The 20,444-nt window shown below is 54.9% G+C and overlaps 1 protein-coding gene across 1 annotated transcript in view; it reads right to left on the reverse strand.

Annotated features, from left to right (window-relative positions):
* Positions 1-2,075: 2,075 nt before the first annotated feature.
* Positions 2,076-20,444, reverse strand: part of SLIT1 (slit guidance ligand 1) — a 175,999-nt gene continuing 157,630 nt past the window's right edge. The window contains exons 26-37 of the mRNA XM_043597129.1: positions 19,798-19,961; positions 17,733-17,857; positions 17,342-17,439; positions 14,541-14,680; positions 14,262-14,355; positions 11,752-11,889; positions 10,214-10,451; positions 8,666-8,796; positions 8,063-8,217; positions 6,725-7,013; positions 6,188-6,399; positions 2,076-5,375 (exon numbers count right to left, since the gene is read on the reverse strand). Coding sequence (XP_043453064.1) covers positions 5,137-5,375; positions 6,188-6,399; positions 6,725-7,013; positions 8,063-8,217; positions 8,666-8,796; positions 10,214-10,451; positions 11,752-11,889; positions 14,262-14,355; positions 14,541-14,680; positions 17,342-17,439; positions 17,733-17,857; positions 19,798-19,961 — 2,023 coding nt within the window. The 3' untranslated portion in view covers positions 2,076-5,136. The remainder of the gene's footprint in view (positions 5,376-6,187; positions 6,400-6,724; positions 7,014-8,062; positions 8,218-8,665; positions 8,797-10,213; positions 10,452-11,751; positions 11,890-14,261; positions 14,356-14,540; positions 14,681-17,341; positions 17,440-17,732; positions 17,858-19,797; positions 19,962-20,444) is intronic.

Here is a 20,444-nt window from a genome sequence, read left to right on the forward strand (position 1 = left end):
CAGAAGGAACCAAAAGACAATACTTCTAATACTTCTGCCTCGGCCACAGTGTTGGCACATAAGGGAATGTTGTTTGGTAGATCTGAGGCCATTTTGTGAGGTATGCCTAACTTCGGGGAAAAGAAAACACTGCGGATGAATCCTTGGAATTCCCATGGTGGAGTTGGAAAGGTGCCAGTGCTTCATCCTGAGGGGCGGGGACCTGGTGAACCAGGTAAGCCACTGTTAAATACCAGGGTGATACGCACAGCTGCCAAGGGGGGCTGCCCGGCTGTCTGTAGCCCATGTTGGGGAAGGGCAGAACGTTGGCATTTACATTTACTAGCCCCATGACCTGTTTCACTATATTCTTTCAGTTCTGCTTCAGAGGGGTTTATGTAAGGGTCCAGTGGGCCAGTGATTTCCTTTTGGAGTCTTCCTGAATACGTTACATGACGGTGGCCATTGACATGCAGAACTATATCCGGTGAAAATAACCCCACCTCTGTTCACTTGAATTTGGAGAATTTATCTTGTTCCAGATTAGGAGTTTTCATGGTTAAAATAGACTTCTTTTCCTCCCATATTCATCCCATGAGAGGATAACTAGAATATGGCCTGAGAGGTGCAGACTGACTGGCTTGGGGTGAGGGGACGTCTCTAAAATTAGCTCTGAGAGCACAGAGTATAGGGGTGATAGACATGCTTTAGCACCAATCTCGGGAAAACTTGGCAACTCTAGCTGGAAGCCTGGTCATTCTTTCTGTTGCTTCCACTCCCCAACCAAGCCCTGCTATGCTCATTTCCTTGGTTGGGGATTTCCTTTTAACTGTTAAAGTTGCTACTTACTTTCCTTTAATTCAGAGGTTGCAGACTGGTGGCTCACAGTTGTATTTTATTGAGCCCAGTGTTTAAAAAAGTTATCTGTACACATGAACTGTGAGGGTTTACATAAAATTTGGTTTCTGGCTTCTCTTTTAAAAATCATAATGAAGATCTAATAAAGTTAGTGCATGGTACGAATCAGGTAGAGCTCAGTAGATTGGAAAATGTGCCTCTAAGGTCACCAGAAGTCCCTAACTGTCAGCTGCCATTTGTTCCTTTTTTCTTTAACAGTAGGGAAATCGGTCTCTTACCCGCTGCTATATCGGAAGTGGTAATACAAATGATGGGCCAGAAGGGCAGGTGCCCATTCACTTAGGTAACCTATTGGCCAGACACTTGAGCTTACAACCCTATTTTAACCCATTTTCTTCCTTATACCCAGTTCATTACATTTCCTCCCAAATCCCTAATTGCTTTGCAGACACTGCAGTTACCATCACCGCCCACTTTCAAGGTGACCATGTGCTGTTCAGGTATGACTTGTGTAACCATCATCATGATCTAGTGGGGAATCAGTCTCTGATCCTGGCATCAGAGGAGAACCAGGTGGGTCTCCTTGGTGGTGGGGGCCTTGCCCAGCCTGACTGCCAGCACCTGGCCTCACCTAGATGCTCAGGTCATGCATCCTAAAAAATTGCTAAGAGCAATTCTACAGTCTGGAGTCATAGTAGAACTACTGTAGAAGTGTGTTTGCCTTCTTTCTCCACTGATCCCTATGAACCACTCTTCTAGTGACACTCGAGTTAACCTTACAGGACAGTTTGAGAAACCGTACTGCTTTCTAATCTGTTGCCCCAGTGAACTGAAACCTTCAGAGCCAGGTTAAATGTGGATGTGACTCTGTTCACAAACTCTGGGTGTGACTCCAGATACTTGAGGGGAAATGAGGATGAGGACCCCTCCCCCGCCCAGATCTCTGCGTGTGCTGTGCAGGGCCAGGCTCTGCCCCTGCACTCACATCCCCAGGGAGCTATGACCAAGCCATCCCCCAGACCTCCCCTTCCTCCTTTGGGAAGAACCGACCTCCTCTGCCACTTCACGAAGACCAGAGAGTTCCAAGGGCAGGTGTCCTACATGTGCTGCCTCTGAGAGCCATCGGGGGGTTGTGGCCAGTGTGTGGGCAGCCCAGAAACCCTCAAACCCTGGGAATCTGTATGTCAGCAGCCCTGGGCTCATCCTTAGTGCAGAAAAAGAGATCGACAAGGCAGAACCTGAGTGAATCAATGTCATGTTCACATGGAAGACAACAGACAATATCCAACATGTTCTAGAATAATCCTAGGGAAAGGGCAGGTGTGGCTCCCTCACGGGCCTGTTCTAAACCAGTCTCTCTAAAAGAGTGATCCAGATAAGACTACAGAGACCCCTAAACAAAGTGTCACTACCACACAGCATCTGAAAATCAAAACGGGACACGAGATATTGACTTTAACATATAAAAATACTATAACAAAATGAAATACAAATATATATTAGAATCTGTTAAGTATTCTGTATAAAGAGATACTTTCGTGGTTAGGCTAACAGCAGGCAAAGAGGAGATGAGTCCGGCCTATTCCTGACACCTTCCCAGGGAGCCCCGGCCACCGTCGCCAGCAGTGCTGCCAAAGCAGCAGCAACCTCAGGACTTGGCCCCACTTGTGTCCCTTCGGTGCATGTTGAATGGAGACAGCCGGTGATGACACCAAAGTGAACGAAGGTCTTTATCAGAGGGGTGACAAGGTGTGGAGGTGATTAATCGGAGCTGGTTTCGCCAGAGCCTTCTCCTGGGCCTAAATGTGGACGGACGAGATGAGCGGTGGTCCAGTTCCTTAGCAACTTGCAGGTTGGTGGTTGAGGAAACGTTGATCCTGGGACATACCACGTGGCTCCTTGCTGCCCTCACTCTTGTGGTGGATCCCAATCTTGCAGCTCCACTGAGGGTGCATGCGGGGCCAGGCTGAGATGCAGGGTGTTGTGGAGGGGTGGGTAGGAGTGGCACCCAGCTCACAGGGTACCCCCTGCAAATGCACACCCCATACTCTGCCCTCCCAACCCCACGGGAGCAGGAGAGCAGGACTTCTGGCAGCCATCACCCATCCGCAGATGAAGAGGCTGCTGCTGGTTAGTGCCCCTCAAGCCCAGGAAGCCACTTCTCCAGGGCAGTGGTGGAATGGTGGTGGCCACGGGAAGGTAAGTGTCTCGGGGTCGGTTGGCCCAAACACCTCTAGTCCGTGGAAGGGGTGCCAGCTGCACTTGAACTTTCCTCCATATTATCAGTACCTGCCTAGCGCTGGAGCTGCTCTCCAGGGTCCCACGTGGTCCAGAAACTGTAGGTAAGAGAGGGATGCCGTGCAGCCCTAGGAGAAGGCCCTCGAGGCCCAGGCTGCTGTCCACGGAGAAGGGCACCGTGGCCCTGCTCAGAACCACAAGGAAATAGAGCCAGGTCCCTGGTGAGAAGCAGATCCAGCCATGAAAATGCCTCTGCAGTTGGGCAGGGCAGGATCCTCTTCCCATTACAGGGCTTCCAGGGCTCCAACTCACTGGCCAGAGTCCTGGTGTAGTGGAGCGTGCCAGGCTTCCTCAGTTGTCGGAGGCTCCAGCCCTCTACCGCTCAGCACCTGGAGCTCCTCCCACCGCCCATGGTGGCTGAGGACACAGGTGTACTACCACCTCAGCCCCACCCAGCAGGCTCCCCCAGCCCTGTCTTCTGTTTACAGGTGGAAGGAGCCAGGAAAGGGACATGCTTGCTCCTCTTGCCCACTGGCATCCCCTGGGGGCACACTCTTGGGGAGACATCTGGACAGGAGAGTGTGACCTATCTTCTAGCCAGCTTGCTATTTAAGCTCAAAGATAATCTGTGTTTTCATTGTGCATGGAAGAGAAGCATGGAAGCATGGAAGTTGTAGTCACATGGCCCATATTCAGTGACTCTTCAAACACAGAGTCCTTCCTTGCAAACACCTGGGGTAAGCAGCCCTAGCCTGGGCCAGTGTCTAGTGGTCGGAGCCCTCGCTCGGCTCAACTCTTCCCAGGCATCCCGGTCATTCCTGTGATGCTCTACGATTAGTTCATATCTGTCCGTGAGAGCAGAACACCCACAGTGCCAGCCCAGTTAGGCACATAAATACTTGATGTGATTCATGAACATGCATCTTCTACCTCCTCTAGCCTCCCTTCCGGAGCCACAGTGGGAAGGTCTACGTTGCTCATATGTATGTTCAAACCACCTCCCCATGGGACAGCTAGGAGACAGAGGACCATAGATGGGGAAGACGTTTGCCCAGAGTGACAGGCAGCAGAGGTTTCCTGGTGCCTGTACCACTGCTCCCTACTGGCCTGCACGGTGAGGGGGTCTGGACCCAGTCTCCGTGGGAGGGGAAGCCTCCCTGGCTAAGCAGCCTAGACCACACCCCCTTGCCCCTGCCAATGGGTCGACAGCATCCTGTGGCTGGCTAGGGGCTAGGAAGGCCTAGGACCAATGCCCCCTTTGGTGGTCAGTGTCTGGAGGTGGTGGTTATTCTGCTGGAACCAAGAACCTCCCCAGCGCCTGTCCTCTCTGGTGGGACTGCCACTCCAAACAGACCCAGTGGACATTTTTGAAGCTACAATGGTCAACTCGTAACTTCAGGATTCAGGGGTCTGGTCCTAAGGGATCCTCCTCTAGCCGCAGCCTCACTCCCCATTGAGCAGTGGCTTTAGTGCTACATCAGCCCAGGAGGCAAGGGTTAGTCCCTTCCCGGCCAGCAGGAGGGGGCCCTTCCCCTGCGCAGCCTGGCTTACTGCTGGCAGATGCTGCAGCAGCAGAAAAAGCAGAGATCCTGGCTGGCTGCCCCAGGGGAGGCTTCAAAGTTATCTGCAGGGGACAGGGGGCAAGGGGCTTCTGAGGGCAGTGTGGGCCACCGTCGAGAGGGAAAGGCTGTTTTGGGAAGGGGCCAGTCCCTTCTTCAGACCCAGGTAGTAGGCAAGCAGGGTGGGTGGTGGGGAGGGTCATCATTCTGTGCACTTTTTGGCCTGACCTCAAGCACACATTCATTCAACAAATATTTATTAAGCGCCTGTTTGTGCAAGGCACTTCCGGAGAGGGTGGCCTAAAGCCCGGCCACGCCCACCCACCCCACCCCCAGCTGCCGGCCTGGTCACCCCCCAAGAGATTGCTGTGGGGTGGGGCCAGAGGGCCCTGCCACTCAGGAACAGGCAGGATGGCCCGCACCCCCACCCCACTGCGGGCCACCCGGCTTCACTGCAGCCGTGCCCTCTCGCCTGCCTCACCCCTCCCCGTCTAGCCTGGCGCTACTCGCAGAGGGCACAGCCACACTTGGTGGGCTTCTCCACCTCCTCGGCAAAAGAGGTCCCGTCGCTGCACTCAAAGGTGAACTTCCTCCGCTTCAGCCGCAGGCCCTGGCAGCAGCCCTGACCTGGGCATGAGCCCCGGCACTCCACCCACGACAGCGGGCGCGTGGTCTGGCAGATGGCATAGCCCCTCTGGACCTGGTGAAAGTCCCGGACAGGGTCCCCCCGGCACTCGGACTCTGGATAGGGCAGACACCAAGAGAAAGCCTCAGGGCACACCCATGGGCCAGCGCCGGCCCGGGGAGGCCGGAGGTGGCAGAGAGGCGCATCCAAGGACCAGGTCCTCTAGCGCTTAGACTCCACCACCTCCGACCCCACCCGACATGCACATGCACAGGCTTCCTTCTGGGCCCATAGGCCAGTCAGTAGGAAGAACTTTCTAGCTGCCAGGGCCCTCCAGGACAGATTAGGCTGTCAGGTAAGTGGGCTCCCAGTTGCTGGAAGAGTGCAAGAGGAGGCTGGAGACTGGGGAGGCAAGAACAAGAGAGAAGGAATCTGTGCCAGGAGCAGGGGCCTAAGGGCCCCTGAAGGTGCTTGAGTTCTGGACTTCTCCAGCTTCCCTCTGCCTAGCCTCAGCAGTCTCAATCCCAGCAGAAACATCTTGGTTACATGGGCCAGGGAGGGCCTGGGAAAGAGTCCCCAACCCTCAGACTTCCTGTTGCTCTTGGGTCGCAAGGTGATGGGGCCAAGATGTGGAGGTTTGTGCAGGAGCTGTTCCCCTGGGCAGCCCCTTCGATAAGGAGAGACCCCAGCCAGAAGGGGCACTTGCCCTGGATAAGGGGGCTTCAGGGCAAGCCGAACCATTTGGGGGTGGGGGTCAGAGCCTAGAGGGTAGTGGGTACTATGGCCCAAGAGCAGCCCAAGATGTGGGAGAGGAGAGGGGAGGAGGCACAGAGGGGATGCCAGGGTTTGGAGGAGGAAAAGTCAAGTCACTAATGCAAGTTGTGGGGAGGGGCCCTGGAGAGGGCATGTCAGGAGGGGGGCCCCTGACCTTGCTCACACAGCTCGCCCGAAAAGCCTGGGTCACACACACAGTGTGCCCCTTTGGTGGCCAAGGCCTGGCAGTGGCCATGCAGGCACTGCAGGCCCCCGCAGGGGTCTACAGGTGCCCCAGCCTGGTTGCACAGAGCCCCCGAGTACCCATCCTGGCACTGGCAGCTGTAGGAGAGAGCGTCGAGGGGCATACATTGCCCGTGGACACACCTGGAGGGGACAGAGAAAAGGTACTGTGAGAATAGGCTGGAGCCAGTCCAATCCCAGGTAACCCACACCCCCAGCTTTGGCATCCGGGGAGGTTATCCTATACCTAAGACTGAAACAAAGGGAGAAAAATGTGATTCTGTATCCCTAGGGACCTCTTCCTGTTAATAAAAACTAAAAACTAGGGGGAAAAAATGGAAAAAAAAACCCTGTGCTGGGCCACATGTTCCAGTTTGGGGTGTTAAAAATACAGTCTATGCAGCAGCCCTCAGCATGGGGAAAGGGACGGGCAAGGGGTGAGGGCTCCCTGAACCCAGCTCAGGCTCACTTGTGGCCATGGCAGGGGCCGTCGGCTGGCTGGTCACAGTGTAGGCCCCCCCAGCCGGCCTCACAATGGCACACGGGCCCAGGGGTGGCATTGGGCTGGCAGATGCCATGCAGGCAGTAGAGCTTTCGGCAGGGCTCACAGCCTGGCACCACGCCTGGCTTCATCCGCGTCTTGGTGAAGTCCTGCAATTCGTTGTTAATGTACAGGTTTCGGATGCAACCGTGGAAGCTGGTGCCGTTGAGGATCTGCCACAGGCGGAAGGCAGCCGAGTTCACATCCACTGGCATCCCTTGGGTGGGTAGGAGCGAGCAGAGTTGGGCTGAGTCAGGCTCAGACCATGTCTGACCCTACTGCCCTCGGTCCACTGGGCATCTCCACAGTGTTCCCTCCCACCCTCGGCCTCCGTCTTTCTGTCTTTGCAACCCTGAGCCAAGATCCTTTGCCACCTTGGAGGGTCCAGACTCCTTTCCCAGAAAACAAAAAAGGAAAGCCTGTTCCCTCAATGACCAGAACCCACAGGTGCCAGGCTTGGCAGTGGCCAGCTGACAAAGGAAGCTCTGGGTGCCTAAAGTCTGCCCTCACCCTTCCCGCCCTCTGGGATACCAGCTTTCACCTCCCAAAGACTCCAAAAGCAGCAGAGGACCTGGGCCTGGAACCAAGGTGTATGCTGCTTTGTCACCTGCTGTCGTGGTGATCACAGCAACCCTTGAGGGAGGAGTAGCTGAAACCCATCTTGTGGTCAGTGATTTGCCTGAAATTGTACGACTAACAAACAGCAGAGTTGGGAGTAGAGCCCAGGGCTCTCTCCTTCACACCTGCCTGCAGTCTCACCAAGGCCCTCTGTTGCAGAGACCGGACTTGTTCAGACCTGGAAATGTTGGCGGGTGGCAGACAGGGGCATTTAACCTGCAAAGCCAGCTGGGAGGTCCCCAGCTGATGCGGAGACTCCTGCTGGGTGCCTGGGTCTCTCACAGCAGCCCCAAGACTGGGAATGGACCCTGAATGCTTGACAAGCCCCTTCTGGCCCAAAGACAAGAGGGAAAGTACCCACTTTGGAAGAGAGCTAGGAAAGTTCCAGGCTTCCCCCAAGGCCAGGCTAACCTAGGCATCTATCCTTCTTGGTCGGTCTGAGCTTGACAGCAGCCTGGGCTCCAGGCCAGGAAGGACAATCCCTTGGCAGCTTGGAATGCCCCTGTCATCCGGTGGCCTGGGCACCAGCTGTCCTGGCAAGACACAGGCCAGAAAGCAACAGAGGCCCCACCTGGAATGGCTGTCACATTGCTTGATGGGGAGGCCTGGGGAGAGCCAGCCGCAGCCTCTACCTGGCCAGGTCCTTACCTCCCACGTAGAGGGGGGCCTCGCTGTTTAGTGTGTAGTGTTTGCCAAAGTTGTCCATGGTCATGGGACTGCCTCCATCGATGGAGAGATTCACCATCTGGTCAAAGGTGACTAGCTCAACAGTGTGGAACTGACCGTCATTGATCGTCTCAGCACTAGAAGAAGAGGGGTGCCCCCACCCCAGGGAATGGGCTTCAGTTCAGCCCATCCCTGCCTGGGCCCTTCCCCCAAAACGCCACTGGTCAGCAGCTGCTTTCCAGGGAGTAACATCTCTCAGGGAGGAGACCATGGGGACTTGGTGGCCTGGGGCCTGGCCCCTCCTGCTCTGCTTCTTGGGACTCCCCAGGGAAAGGTGAGCAGTTTGGGGCAGGGGTCTCCAAATTATCTTCCCTCCCCTTCCCACTACAGACCCCCTTGTGAGGAGGAGGTAGGATAGGGAAGGGTCGCTCCACTGCTCAGGCCTCAATCTCAGCCTCAGCTCCAAGATGGGCCCAAATACTGTATCTTCCTACACGGGCAGCCCAGGTTCTGGAGGTCCCGATAACCACCTGCTCTTGGCCTGGGACACGCTGAGGGAGGGTGGTGGGCATGAGGAAGCCTTACCTGTAGATGGCAGAGCTGGGGTAGCTGCCTGGGTCGTAGCTGACACGCACATGACCCTGGTACAGCTCCACTGCGATGTGGTCATTGTCCCCATTGTACAGCAGGATCCCATTGTCCTCTGCCGTGGAGACCTGATGGGCAAGGGCACTTTCTCTGCCACCCCACCCCACCCAGCAGTGGCACAGGTAGGTGGGACAGATGGGGGATCCACATTTGGAAGAGGGATGCTGTGCGTAGAGCTGCCCTCCCCTGGCTGCCCAGGGGACACATCCTCAAGGGGATGCTGACAGAGGCTGGCAGCCCCTGGTTCAAATCCCATCCACTGCCAGGCTGGCCAGGGCCACAGAGAGAAGGCAGACAGACCAGCTGAGGCCTGGAAACGACGTGTGAGAAGGGGCAGGTAAGAGACCTTAGGACTATGTGCCCGGAGAGGAAAGTCAGATCGATGCAGGGTAGCTTGTTCTATGGGCCTCTGGGAGCCACAGAGAGGACAAGGTGAAGAGGGCTAATAGCCATGACCACCCAAACCTGGAAGGAGCCACTCAGGAGGTAGCACCGGTCTCTGAATCTGTGTGAGCAAAAGCTGGAGTTGCCTTGGTGGGGGGAGCCCTCTGTGAAGCCGTAGAAACGATGATCCTGCCTTGTCCCTCTTCCCCCATTGCTTTTGGTAGACAGCCTGACTCCCTGGTCTCATACACAGGGCTGGCACACGGCCCAGGCTGGACACCTCATAGCACCCGTTTCGCTGGACTCAGTGACTGGTCCAGGGATGGGAATGGGACTGAAGACAGGCCAGTGACGGGGACAGCAGGAGGTGCCTGAGGCAGTGGCTGGGAGGGTGTGGTGAATTTTATTTTACTGAGCAGTTGGGCTGTGTTGTTGCAGTATAGACGGTGTACATGGGCAAGACTTAGGAGAGGTGATAAAGTGGGGGAGAGCACAGTGAGCACGTCGGGAGTCTGAAGGGCTCTGGGAGAAAAGAAGAGGACAGAGAGGAGAAGTGGCTGCCAGGGTAGGGAATGCAGCTGTTGGAAGAGGGAGATGGCCAAAGAGGAGACACAAACTTTTATCATGTGATGTGCACTGTCCTCTCCCTCCCCAAGAAACGTTTAGCAAACAGTGCCATTCAAGTGGGACCCGCTCTTTGCCCTCGAAACACTGATGTTCTGAGATGAAATTCAAGACACGAAATGGCAAAATAAGGGCCCCAGGGACAGGTGGCCAAAGATACAAGCCCAGAGCCAACCCTGACTGTGTCCTAGCCACGTGGAGAAACCCGTGTGCAGCATTCGAGGCTGAAGCTCAGAAGTAGGCGAGACTGGATAGTGGGAGAGGACCCGGTCACCCAGGAGACCACTTCTGGCCCCGCCTTGAGACTGCTTCTGTGACCTGATAACATTTCCAGATGTGCCTGACCCACATCCCAAGCGTTTTGACTGACACAGGCTGCTCCCAGTTTTGGGCGAGGATGCCGCTTGATGCTCGGACCTGAGGCCACGGCCCCCTGCTGCCTGACTCCCCTCTGTGACTGGCGCCCTGGGCACGCACCTGCAGCGTGATGTTGGCCCGTGGCCAGTTCTGCAGATCGGTGAACTGCAGGTAGGTGTCCCGATCCACAAAGTTAACACTGAGCAACTTCTCACACTCGGGGCCGCCGAAACCTGGAAGGCACTGGCACACCGGCCCGCTGCCCTGGTCCACACAGTTGGCTCCATTCTGGCACTCAGTCCCCTCGCAGGGGCTTCTGGGGGCAGGTGGGCGGGGAGGGGTCTCACAGAACTGCCCACTGAGAGGGAAAAGATACAGGTCAAAGAAGGGGCAAGGCAACATCTTTCTCTCCCACAGTCCTGGAGAGAAATCACTAAACATCTTGGGAAACTGGACCCTTAAAGGAACAGAAGATGCTCCTAATGAACACTTTCCTCGAGAGAACAAGCCAGAAGGATACTGAAGACAAGGTAGGAAACAGGGGTGGTCCCTGGACCAGCATCATAGCTATCACCTGGGCATTTGTCAGAAATGGAAAACCTAAATCTGCTTAACAAGATCGTGTGCACATTAAAGTTTGAGAAGCACTCGTGGCTCGTGGCAGTCAAGTCTGCTAGCAAATTTTACTCTTGCCCATTTTACAGAAAAGAAAAAACAGACACGAGCAAAAGAGAGAAGACTCCAATTACTAAACAAATACAAGAGGGAACAGTACTTTCCGGCAGGTAGTTCTGACACAGCATACATCCTGTAGCGTCAGCATTCACAACAGTCCAAAGCGGAAATAACCCAAATGCCTGTCAGCGGATGAATGGATAAACGAGTGTGGTCTATTCATGCAGCGGAATATTATTTGGCCACAAAAAGGAATGAAGTTCTAATACATGCTCCCACATGGATGAACCTCAAAGACATGACGCTAAGTGAGAGAAGCCAGTCACAAAGGACCACAGATTGTATGATTCCATTTATATGAAATCTTCAGGATAAGGAACTCTACAGCCAGATATCAGATTCTTGGTTGCCTGGAGCTGAGATGGGGGGCGGTGGGGTGACAGATAAGAGGTATGGAGTTTCTTGTTGGAGTAATGAAAATGTTCTAAAATTGATTATGGTTAATGCATGCAAACTCCTGATAATAGAGTACAAGCCACTGAATTATATACTGAAGCTGGGTGAATTGTATCTCAATAAAACCATGGGGGGGGGGGGGAAGACCCAAGCAGAGCACGGGAGGTGGGTGGCCAGAAGGAGGGTAGGTGTTCCTCACCCCCAACTTTTCAGAGAAGTCAGGCTGTGAAGGTAAATGACCTTTACGCTAGGACGTGTCTTCAGAGGTTTTGCTGGGCAGGATGTGGTGGGCATTGGCCAGTAATCTGTACCCACCACCCCCTCCCTCAACCAAACAGTTTAGGGACCCTGTGCCTATGATCCGAGTCATTAGGTAACTTCCCCAAGGTCACACAGCTAGGGATGGCAGAGCCTTGGTTAAAACCCCAGGATCCAACTTCCAGGCTCTGACCCTGGCTCCCTCCTGCCGGCTCAGCAGCTGGAGGCTAGAAGGCCTCAGTCACTCGGGGCACAGCGGGACCACTCACCTGTAGCCTTCAGTACAGAGGCAAGAGTAGCTGTTGACTCCATCCACACACCGGGCCCCATGCTGGCAGCGGTGGTCCCTGCAGTCATCCTGGTTCTCACTGCAGTTGTTACCTGCATAACCTGATGCGCACTCACACCTGGGGGCGTGGGGGGATCAGTGCCTCACTCAGCCGCGAGCCCACAGGGCCCCGGGGCTGCGTGTACGTAACAGAGAACCTCAAGGCCTGCGTGTCTGTGGGACACCCAGGAGATCAAGCAGACCTCTGGAGAGAAAGATGCCCCCAGCCCGTCTTGGTATGCTTTTCTGGCACAAGAAAGGAGCTTGTGTGGGCTTCTGAGTGAGAGCAGCTTCCGGGCTGGGAGGATGGACACCGAGGGGCACGAGGAGATGGGGATCCAGTCACGGAAGACCCACCCTGGCCACTGACCACACAACCGAGGCCAAACTTCAGTCCCTTCTCGACCTGCCCAGCTGCTCCCCAGCACAAGGCCCTGAATCCTGGGGCTCATCTTGCCCTCTTCTGCAGCCTCCCCAGCTCCACTGGACCAGCCTCCTGGCCCTTCCTCTGCAGGGCTGGTGCCCCCTCTCAGCGATTCCAGCCCAGCCCCCAGCCTCGGTGACCTGGGGGTCAACCATTTGCCTATCAAATCAGGAGCGCACTCCTCCACCTACTTTTCAGTCACAGCCTCGCAAGATGCCCCCTGACCTGCTCCCCCCACATCGGGCCCACCCTGTGGTCAGACTGGTCTCCACTGGCAGCAACCCCCATCCCACCCACCAGCACTTCCCTACGTTCACACCTATTGATTCTGGAACATCCCCCTCCTCTCTCCCTGCCCCAGTCCAGCCTGGCCAATAACCTCACCTCCTCCAGGAAGCACCCCCAGCTATCATCAAGAGATTCCCCGTTGGAAACTCTTTAAACTGCAAACTCCACGGTTCAACCACGCAACCTGGAAGGCAGGTACCCCCGCCTGGATGTTTTTATTCATTCCCGGTTTTCCATGCTGTAAGCGACACCTTCCTACCCCAGTGAGCACGCACACGCACGCACCCCTAAAGCTGGTTTCACGCCACAATACTTTTCCTTACTACGTAAAATGGCATGTTGCTTCTCAATGTTAGTTTTTCACGGTACTCTTGACCCACCCTATTGATCGCAATGCACTACTGGGTCTTGGGCTGCAGTCTGGAAAATGTTGCTGCAGCTGAGCCTCCGCCCACTCGTTTACATTCGCTCCCTCGGTCATTCAGGGACTGAATACCCGCCGAGCTGCAGGCACAGCGGAGTTACTTACACCCGCCCGCCAAGACAGGAGAGCGAGAACAGGCACCACACAGCTGCTCTCTGCTCATTTCCCAGCACAGGGCAAGGGACCAAGTGCAGTCCTGCTTTATTCTATGTCTGAGGCCCAGCCCCTCTGAGAGGCAGCCACACCCCTTGAGCTGCCACTACCCCTCTGCCATGGCAACCCCACCCCCCAGCAGCACCCCACAAGTGCAGCATCTGGGCGGCATTTGGGTGGGGGCTCCCATGCACCCCTCAGTCTCAAGCTGGACCTCAATAACCCCGGTCTCTTGCTTCCTGCCACTGTCCTTGGGCGGCTCCTGCTGGACAGTGGGCTTCCTGAGAGACTCCACCCCTGACCCTGGCCTGAGTGGCTGGGGTTGGGTCCCTCAGCCACAGGCCTCCACCCTGACCATCTGTTTTGTCCTGACCAGTGGAACGGGCTCCCCAAAATGGGACTCTGTTTGCAAAACTGCAGATGGAAACATTTTTAAAATCCACGACCTTTATGTGGTCTTCAGGTGACCATGCACTTCCATATATGCCAGTAACAACGATGGTGACAACGGTCAACGACCCCTTATGCAAACCTCCCGGGGCTAGATAGATTTTGAAATTCAGAATCTTTTGGGGTTTGGAAAGGTGACACAATGCCTAAAACATTACGTAACACGTAACGGGATCTGGGGCAGCCCCTTAATTACACACACTCACATTTCTGCAGCAAGAAGAGTGACTGTAAGTAGCCTCATGTCACTGTACGTCCGGTTTTATTACCAGATACGTTCAGGTCAGACCAGATTTTGCTATCAAACGGACTTTTGATCTTCAGAGTTTTGTGCATTTTGTAATTGGGGATGAGAAATTGTGGATCTGGGAAGATAACAGCCATTTATGGCGCACTTATCAGATGTCAGACTTGGAGCTAAGTGCTTTCTGTGCATTTGCTCGTCTGACCCTTACAACCACCCCACGAGGAAGATACCGGGTGCCCAGTTTGCAGACGAGAAAACAGGCTCAGGGCGGTCAAGGCATCCATTCAGCATCACGCTGTAAACCCAGGTCTGTCTGACCAAAGCTGCGGCCGCCACCACCCTGAACCCTCGTAAAGCTGAGACCAAACTCACTTGACAAAGTAAAGAAACAGAATGGGGAGACCAGAGGGGAGGGGACTTCAAGGCCCATGTCCTTGCCTGGCCCTGGAAATGGGCAACACTCACCTGGGTCCATCTGGAGTACCCACGCACTGGGCTCCGTGCTGACACGGGTTCAAATCTGGAGAACAGAAGTCCACCAGCTGCTCACAGGCCCTTCCTGGGGAAAGAACGAGGAAGAGGCAGGAGAGAAGCTGCCCCAATCTCTGCCAGGCAGCTGGCCTGGCAGAAACCTCCTGTAGACACTGAGGGAGGGCCCCAGCCCTCCTGCCCACAGGAACGGGGCTCAGGGCAGGCACACCTGCCCACCTCTCCCCACAGATGCCAAAACTCCACCACACTTACCCGCATACTGCAGGGGGCACTGGCAGGTGTAGTTGCCCACGCCATCCACACAGGTGCCCCCGTTGGCACATGTGTGCTCCACACAGTCGTCCGTATTCACCTCACAGGTCGGTCCTTCAAAGCCAGTGGGACAGGAACACCTGAGGTTGGGGGGGGGGGGCAGGTGAGGAGAGATGGACAGGTGGGCAGGGCCAGGGCAGCAGCCTTCCTGAGGCACTGTGGAAGCCTGTGTCCACCTGTGACCATCATCATCCCAGAGCTTTGGTCCCCACTCCCGGCCAGGCCCTTGCTAGGCACTGGGGTTAAACAAGACAGTCCTGTACTCTGGGGGCTCACTCAGGCTAGCTGGGGAGACGACAAGGAGACCGGCAACCAGAGGAGAGGCCAGGATGGGGCCACACTGAGGCCGGGGAGATGAGGACAAAGAGGCAGAGGACACCTAGCCCATATGTCAGGGATGAGGCGAGAACAGGGCTGGGGGATAAACAGGAATCAGCTCATGGAGGGTCCCGGAGACCAGTGATCTTCCAGCTGGGGGAGCACCTGCGATTTGCCAAGAGCTCTGTGGGTCAGAGATGTCTGAGAAATTGATTTCCAGATCTTCAAGTCCTGCACAAACACTTCCCTAAACAGACCTACCCAGAGCTTCAGAAAGGCACATGCACTTCTCCCAACTGCAGTCCAAGGTGGGGACGTGCCTGGAGCCTAAAACCCTCAGGCACCAGATAAAGGGACAATTAAGAATTGACCGAGCATTAAAATAATTTCTGGGGGCACCTGGGTGGTTCAGTCGGCGTCCGACTCTTCAGCCGAGGTCATGATCTCACAGTTAGCGGGTTCATACAAAGACCTGTGTCAGGCTTTGTACTGACAGAATGGAGGCTGCTTGGGATTCCCTCTCTCTCCTCTCTGCCCCTAACCCCCCTCAAAATAAATAAACTTTAAACAAAATTAAAAAATAAAAATAATTTTTGATGACAGATCACTCTGGGGTTTTTGGTAAGTAATCTTGGAAGGGTTTCAAATAATTGAATGGCATGCTACAATAAAACGTCTAATCCCAATGATTTATTTCAACAACTCTTTCTCAGCATTTATAGCTATATACGTATATTTTTATAAAGGAATATATTGGATGCCGAGTCCTCGTTCTGTCATATTCACCCTGGGACACATGAATCAGAAAATTACACACAAAAAAGCTCCACCTGTTATCTGTAATAATTATCACTAAAATTTTGTAGCGGAGTTATGTTCTGATCAATTGTAGATCATTGATTATTGTAATGACGACTCTGAAAAAGAAACCGTTCATCAGAAGTTTATGGTGACAAGAAATAAAAAAAAACAAAAAAACTTTAAACTTACATTCCCATGTTGGTGGCAAAGAAGTATGGCAGCGTGCTCAATAAACAGACTCTCTAGCATCACAACAGATCACATGCGAACAAAAATGGAGGCGGGGTTGGGGAGTAAAATGGAAATACTAGTTGGAGGAGAAAGAGAGGGAAGACGTTTAAGCAGTTAAAACAGGAGCTTGTGGGTGTAATCTTTAAGTGTATCAAATTGCGGCGCTATTCAGATTCCACTGGCAAGTGATGAGAGTGAAGTAAAAAGTGAGGTCTTTCAATGTTAATATTTACAATATCCTGGAAATTAACCTCCCTTGCAATGCAAAGTTCAACCTACCACGAAAAATTCCAGCCGCCAGTCTAAGAGCGTGTGAGAGGGGATGGAATTAAGTTTCGTGGGGGCACGTGAGCAAAAAGGTTTGAAGCGCACTGTTTCGGGGCCTACTGTCATCTGTAGGGCTCCCACCCCCACCTAGCGGGGAGCGTCTGAGGGGGCTCCCCTAGCTCCCCACTCTGGAGAACCCCGCCCCTGGAGTCTATCAATGAGGAGGGGGTTGGGCAGAGCCTATTGTACGGACGCCGTTTCCAAGGTGACGACCTGGGAGAGGCTGTTTAGTGTTTTATTTTTCACATCTGGTGATTTAGGTCTGCAGAGACAGGTTTGGCCATTCCTGCTAAGTAGACTCATCGTTTTCTGAAGAGGAAATTTGTTTGGCCGGCAGTTTATTTTCAGTAACTAAATACTGTGTGTTCCTCTGAAAAGCTCTGGGTCCAGGAGGGCTCTGGGAAGGTGGGGGGCTCGTGGAGGTGTCCTGGAGGAAAGCAGAGTGGGTGGGGGCTTGCGTGGTGAGCTCAGAGAAGAGTCAGGAGGCCTGGCCCTTCAGGAGTCCAAGGTGGGGGGAAATGGGCTGCCCAGGTGTGACCTGTATGACCCAGGAGACCATAGTGGGAGGCCCCGTACTTGCTAGCAGGAGGTGGGACTATCAGGAGGAGACTAGGACTTGCTCCCACCTCTGGGGGTGGGGGTTGGGTTGCTTGATACCAAGGAGCTGGCTGGGGGCCTGCCGTCAGGCAGCCCCAGCACAGCAAGCAGGTGGTTGACTTCCAATTGGAGGCCTTGGGGTTAGTGGAGATTTTAGAGGTTTAAAACACCCCTAAACTGCCCCTTAGCACTGCACATGGCCTTGGCCATGGACTCCCAGTGCCATCAGAAGGCCCTCTGGCACCTGGCATGAACAGGGAGGGGCCTGGAGCAGGGGCGGGCAGTGTAGCTCCGAGCCCCTGCCCTACCTGCTGCTGTGAGCCTGGCAGGCCCGCATCTCTCTGGGCAGCAGGGACCTGTGATGGGTAGGCATGGAGGGGTCTCTAGCACACCCCCACCTCCTCCTCCAACATAGGGAGGCCCGGGCCATCCCACCCACCAGGTTCCAGCCTCTCCAGGCAACTCACGTGAACCCAGCATCCTCGCCCTGCCGCGGGTGGCAGGTCCCGCCGTTTCCACAGGGGCTGCTGGAACAGCTGTCCAGGGACACCTCGCAGTCACGGCCCTGGGCAGGTGGGGGGGGGGGACAGTGAGGAGGACCTCAGAGGGACCCAGGGATTGGTGTGAGCTGACAGAGACAGCCAGCCCGCTCAGCAGCAGGCCTCCCTGTCCCGAGAGTTACCTGTTCAATCATTCGTTCGCTCATTCATTCATTCATTCACATGCTGGGTCATTGACTAAACATTCCCTCAAGCAGCTGCCCTGGGCACTGTGGGCAAAGTGGCGAACAAGACAGCACAGCCCCACCTGATTTTGAACGAACAGCCCTCCTCCTCCCCAGCCCCAGCTTCCACTCACCTTATAGCCGCTGGAGCAGACACACCTGTACGTCTCAAGGGCATCATTATGGCAAGTGCCCTGGTTCTGGCACGGGCTGGACAAGCAGGGATCACACTTGGCCTGGACAGCCAGCGCGGGGGGACCTGAGGCAGGGGGTAGGTATCAGGGGAGGGCAGGGCCGGACAGCCTCAGAGACAGTGCTGGAAGCTCTCTCCCCAAGGAGATTTCAGCCCTCCCTTTATTTCCTCCGCGTCTGGTTCACGCCCCCTTTCTAAGCCCACCTTCCCCGCCTCCAGACCCTCCTTTGTAAAGTGTGGTTAATAACAGCACCTGCCTCGGGGGCCATATTGGCTAAATAAGCTAATCTGAAAAGTGCTTAACAGGCAGGCGTTGGACGCCCAAGGAGCCCCCACACGGCGTCAGGGCAAAGCCGTCCGCGTGAGGGCATCACAATCACTATTACTGAAGCCAGCTCTCACTCCCCAGCATGGTCACGGTGAGCAGAAGACTGAGGGCAGCCGCCTTGGCAAGGAGGGGACACAGCTCCGTGAGAGGCCATGCTTGGGAGCAAAGAGCCCATTTGTCTTTGAGATGTTTCTCTCCAAGGCTGAACAGGAAAGAACCCTCTCCTGTCACCACAGGCAAGGCCTTCCCCAGCCCCTCCAGGACCCACTGGTCCTCTTCCCTGAACTTGGAGGTGGACGAGGAGCCAGCAGCCAGGCTGCTTGCGGCACCACCTGTGAGGGGCATTAGGCCCTCACAAGAATAAATAGAACTAGCTGGTTAACTCAGGTTTCCGCTTAGGACTCCTTCTAGAAAAGGAGAAATACTGGTTCTGCTGAAGAGGTATGAGCACTAAGAGAAACAAACACTTTTCAGTGATAACTGGAAGGAAGCATGAGCAGGTTTCCCGGGCACTGATGGGGTTCTGTGTTTTGATCCCTGGTATGTTCGTTCAGTCTGTGAAAATTCAGCGAGCCATTCACTTATGATCTGTGTATCTCGCTATTACGCATGTTATATTTCAATTAAAAAAAAAACAAAAAAACTTACCAGTGTCAACCCCACCCCATTAAATAAATATTGAGCAAATGTTTCGCTCCCAACAGGCAAGCCACAGATCAGGTTCCTCTGAACCGTTACCCCTGTGACAGCATCCTTCACGGAAGGTGGCCATTAACCTATGGCTGTCAGTTTCATTTTTAAAAAAATTTTTTTAAACATTTATTCATTTTTTAAGAGATGGAGAGAGACCAAGCGCAAGAGAGAGGGGGAGACACAGATCCGAAGTAGGCTCCAGGTTCTGAGATGTCAGCACAGAGCCCGAGGGGCTCGAACTCACGAACCGTGAGACCATGACCTGAGCGCAGTCGGATGTTTAACCGACTGAGCCACCCAGGTGCCCCATGTCAGTTTCATTTTTGATGGAGGTCTGTGAGCTTGCAGAGGGCAGGGGCTGCGCCCCCCAGGCGGCCCCCAGCACACAAAGCTGGGCTTGGGGCAGCCCTCAGCCGCCTCCCTTGGCTCAGCTGGGCTCCCGGGCCGTCAGTCAATCAGTCAATCAACCTCCGAATGAGTATTTACAGATGCCCTGAGTGAGGCAGCTTCAGAGCAAAGCGTGAGCGAGTCTCCAATCACACTCAAGTCCCTGTATTTCTGCAAATGTCAGGCGAGCGGCAGCTGGGTCCAGCGGCTCGGGGTTTAAGCTAATTGCCACGCACAATTCCTACCAGAGAGAGGCCCGAGCACTCCCGCTGCTGAGAGGCTTGGAGCTTCCAGAAACGCCGCTATTTTTATTTTCCTTACATAACCCCAGGGAGGGATTAAGGCCCTTACAGCCTGAGATTTTCTGCCTGGCTTTTTTTTGTTCGTTGTACGTCAGGACTAGAAGGCGGCCATACTAACAAGCAGCAGGTGCCTCGTTCCTGCCACCTGACCACCCCCCATCCAGCGGGTCACCACAGGGACACAGGAGCTCCTGGAATGCCCTTCCAGGATTAGGCAGGTCTCATGGGCTCCCAGCAGCAGGTGGGCGGGATGCAACCCTGTACCCACCACCCCATTCTCGTGCTCCTGGCCTCACCTTGGCATTCAAACTTCTTGGCAGGCGTGGTGAGGAGCAGCTTGCCCTCCATGTCCGGGGGCCCAGCACAGCGGGCAATGCCCGGTTCCTTATAGCCCGTCTTCACCCAGCCAGACAGCCAGCGGAGGTGGCAGTCACAGTACAGAGGGTTGGCACCAATGGCCCTGAGTCAGAGAGCAGAGAGAAGCAGGCATCTATAATGGGCTCCTTCACCCACCGGGCGCACTCAGCCAGGGGCTGGCAAAAATCCCAACAGCCCCCTTACATGAGCCTTTCCTGTGTAGCCAGTGCTGCTCTAAGCACTTCCTACGTGTTGGCTTCCGAGTCCTCCCACACCCCACTCTCCCCACTGCGCACATTGCACCAGTCTCAGAAAGGCTGAGGCACAAAGCGGGGAGGTGAGACTTGAACTGGCGCCGTTGGGGCCAGAGGCCATCAGTGTGTCGTCTCCAGAGAGCACGGAGGGGAAGGAGTCACCAGTTACCGCTGGGATGAACCAGCTGCTTTCCCACAGCCAAGCATCCGACATCCTCACGAGCCCCACGGGGTAAGCTCTCTCCTCCACCTCAAACAGGGGGAACTGAGCCTCATGGGGGATAAGTCATTTCCCTGGGGTCACACAACGAATGAAGGGCAGGCTCTGGATC

The sequence above is a fragment of the Prionailurus bengalensis genome, chromosome D2 (genome assembly GCF_016509475.1).
Source record: "Prionailurus bengalensis isolate Pbe53 chromosome D2, Fcat_Pben_1.1_paternal_pri, whole genome shotgun sequence".
Classification (NCBI taxonomy): domain Eukaryota; kingdom Metazoa; phylum Chordata; class Mammalia; order Carnivora; family Felidae; genus Prionailurus; species Prionailurus bengalensis.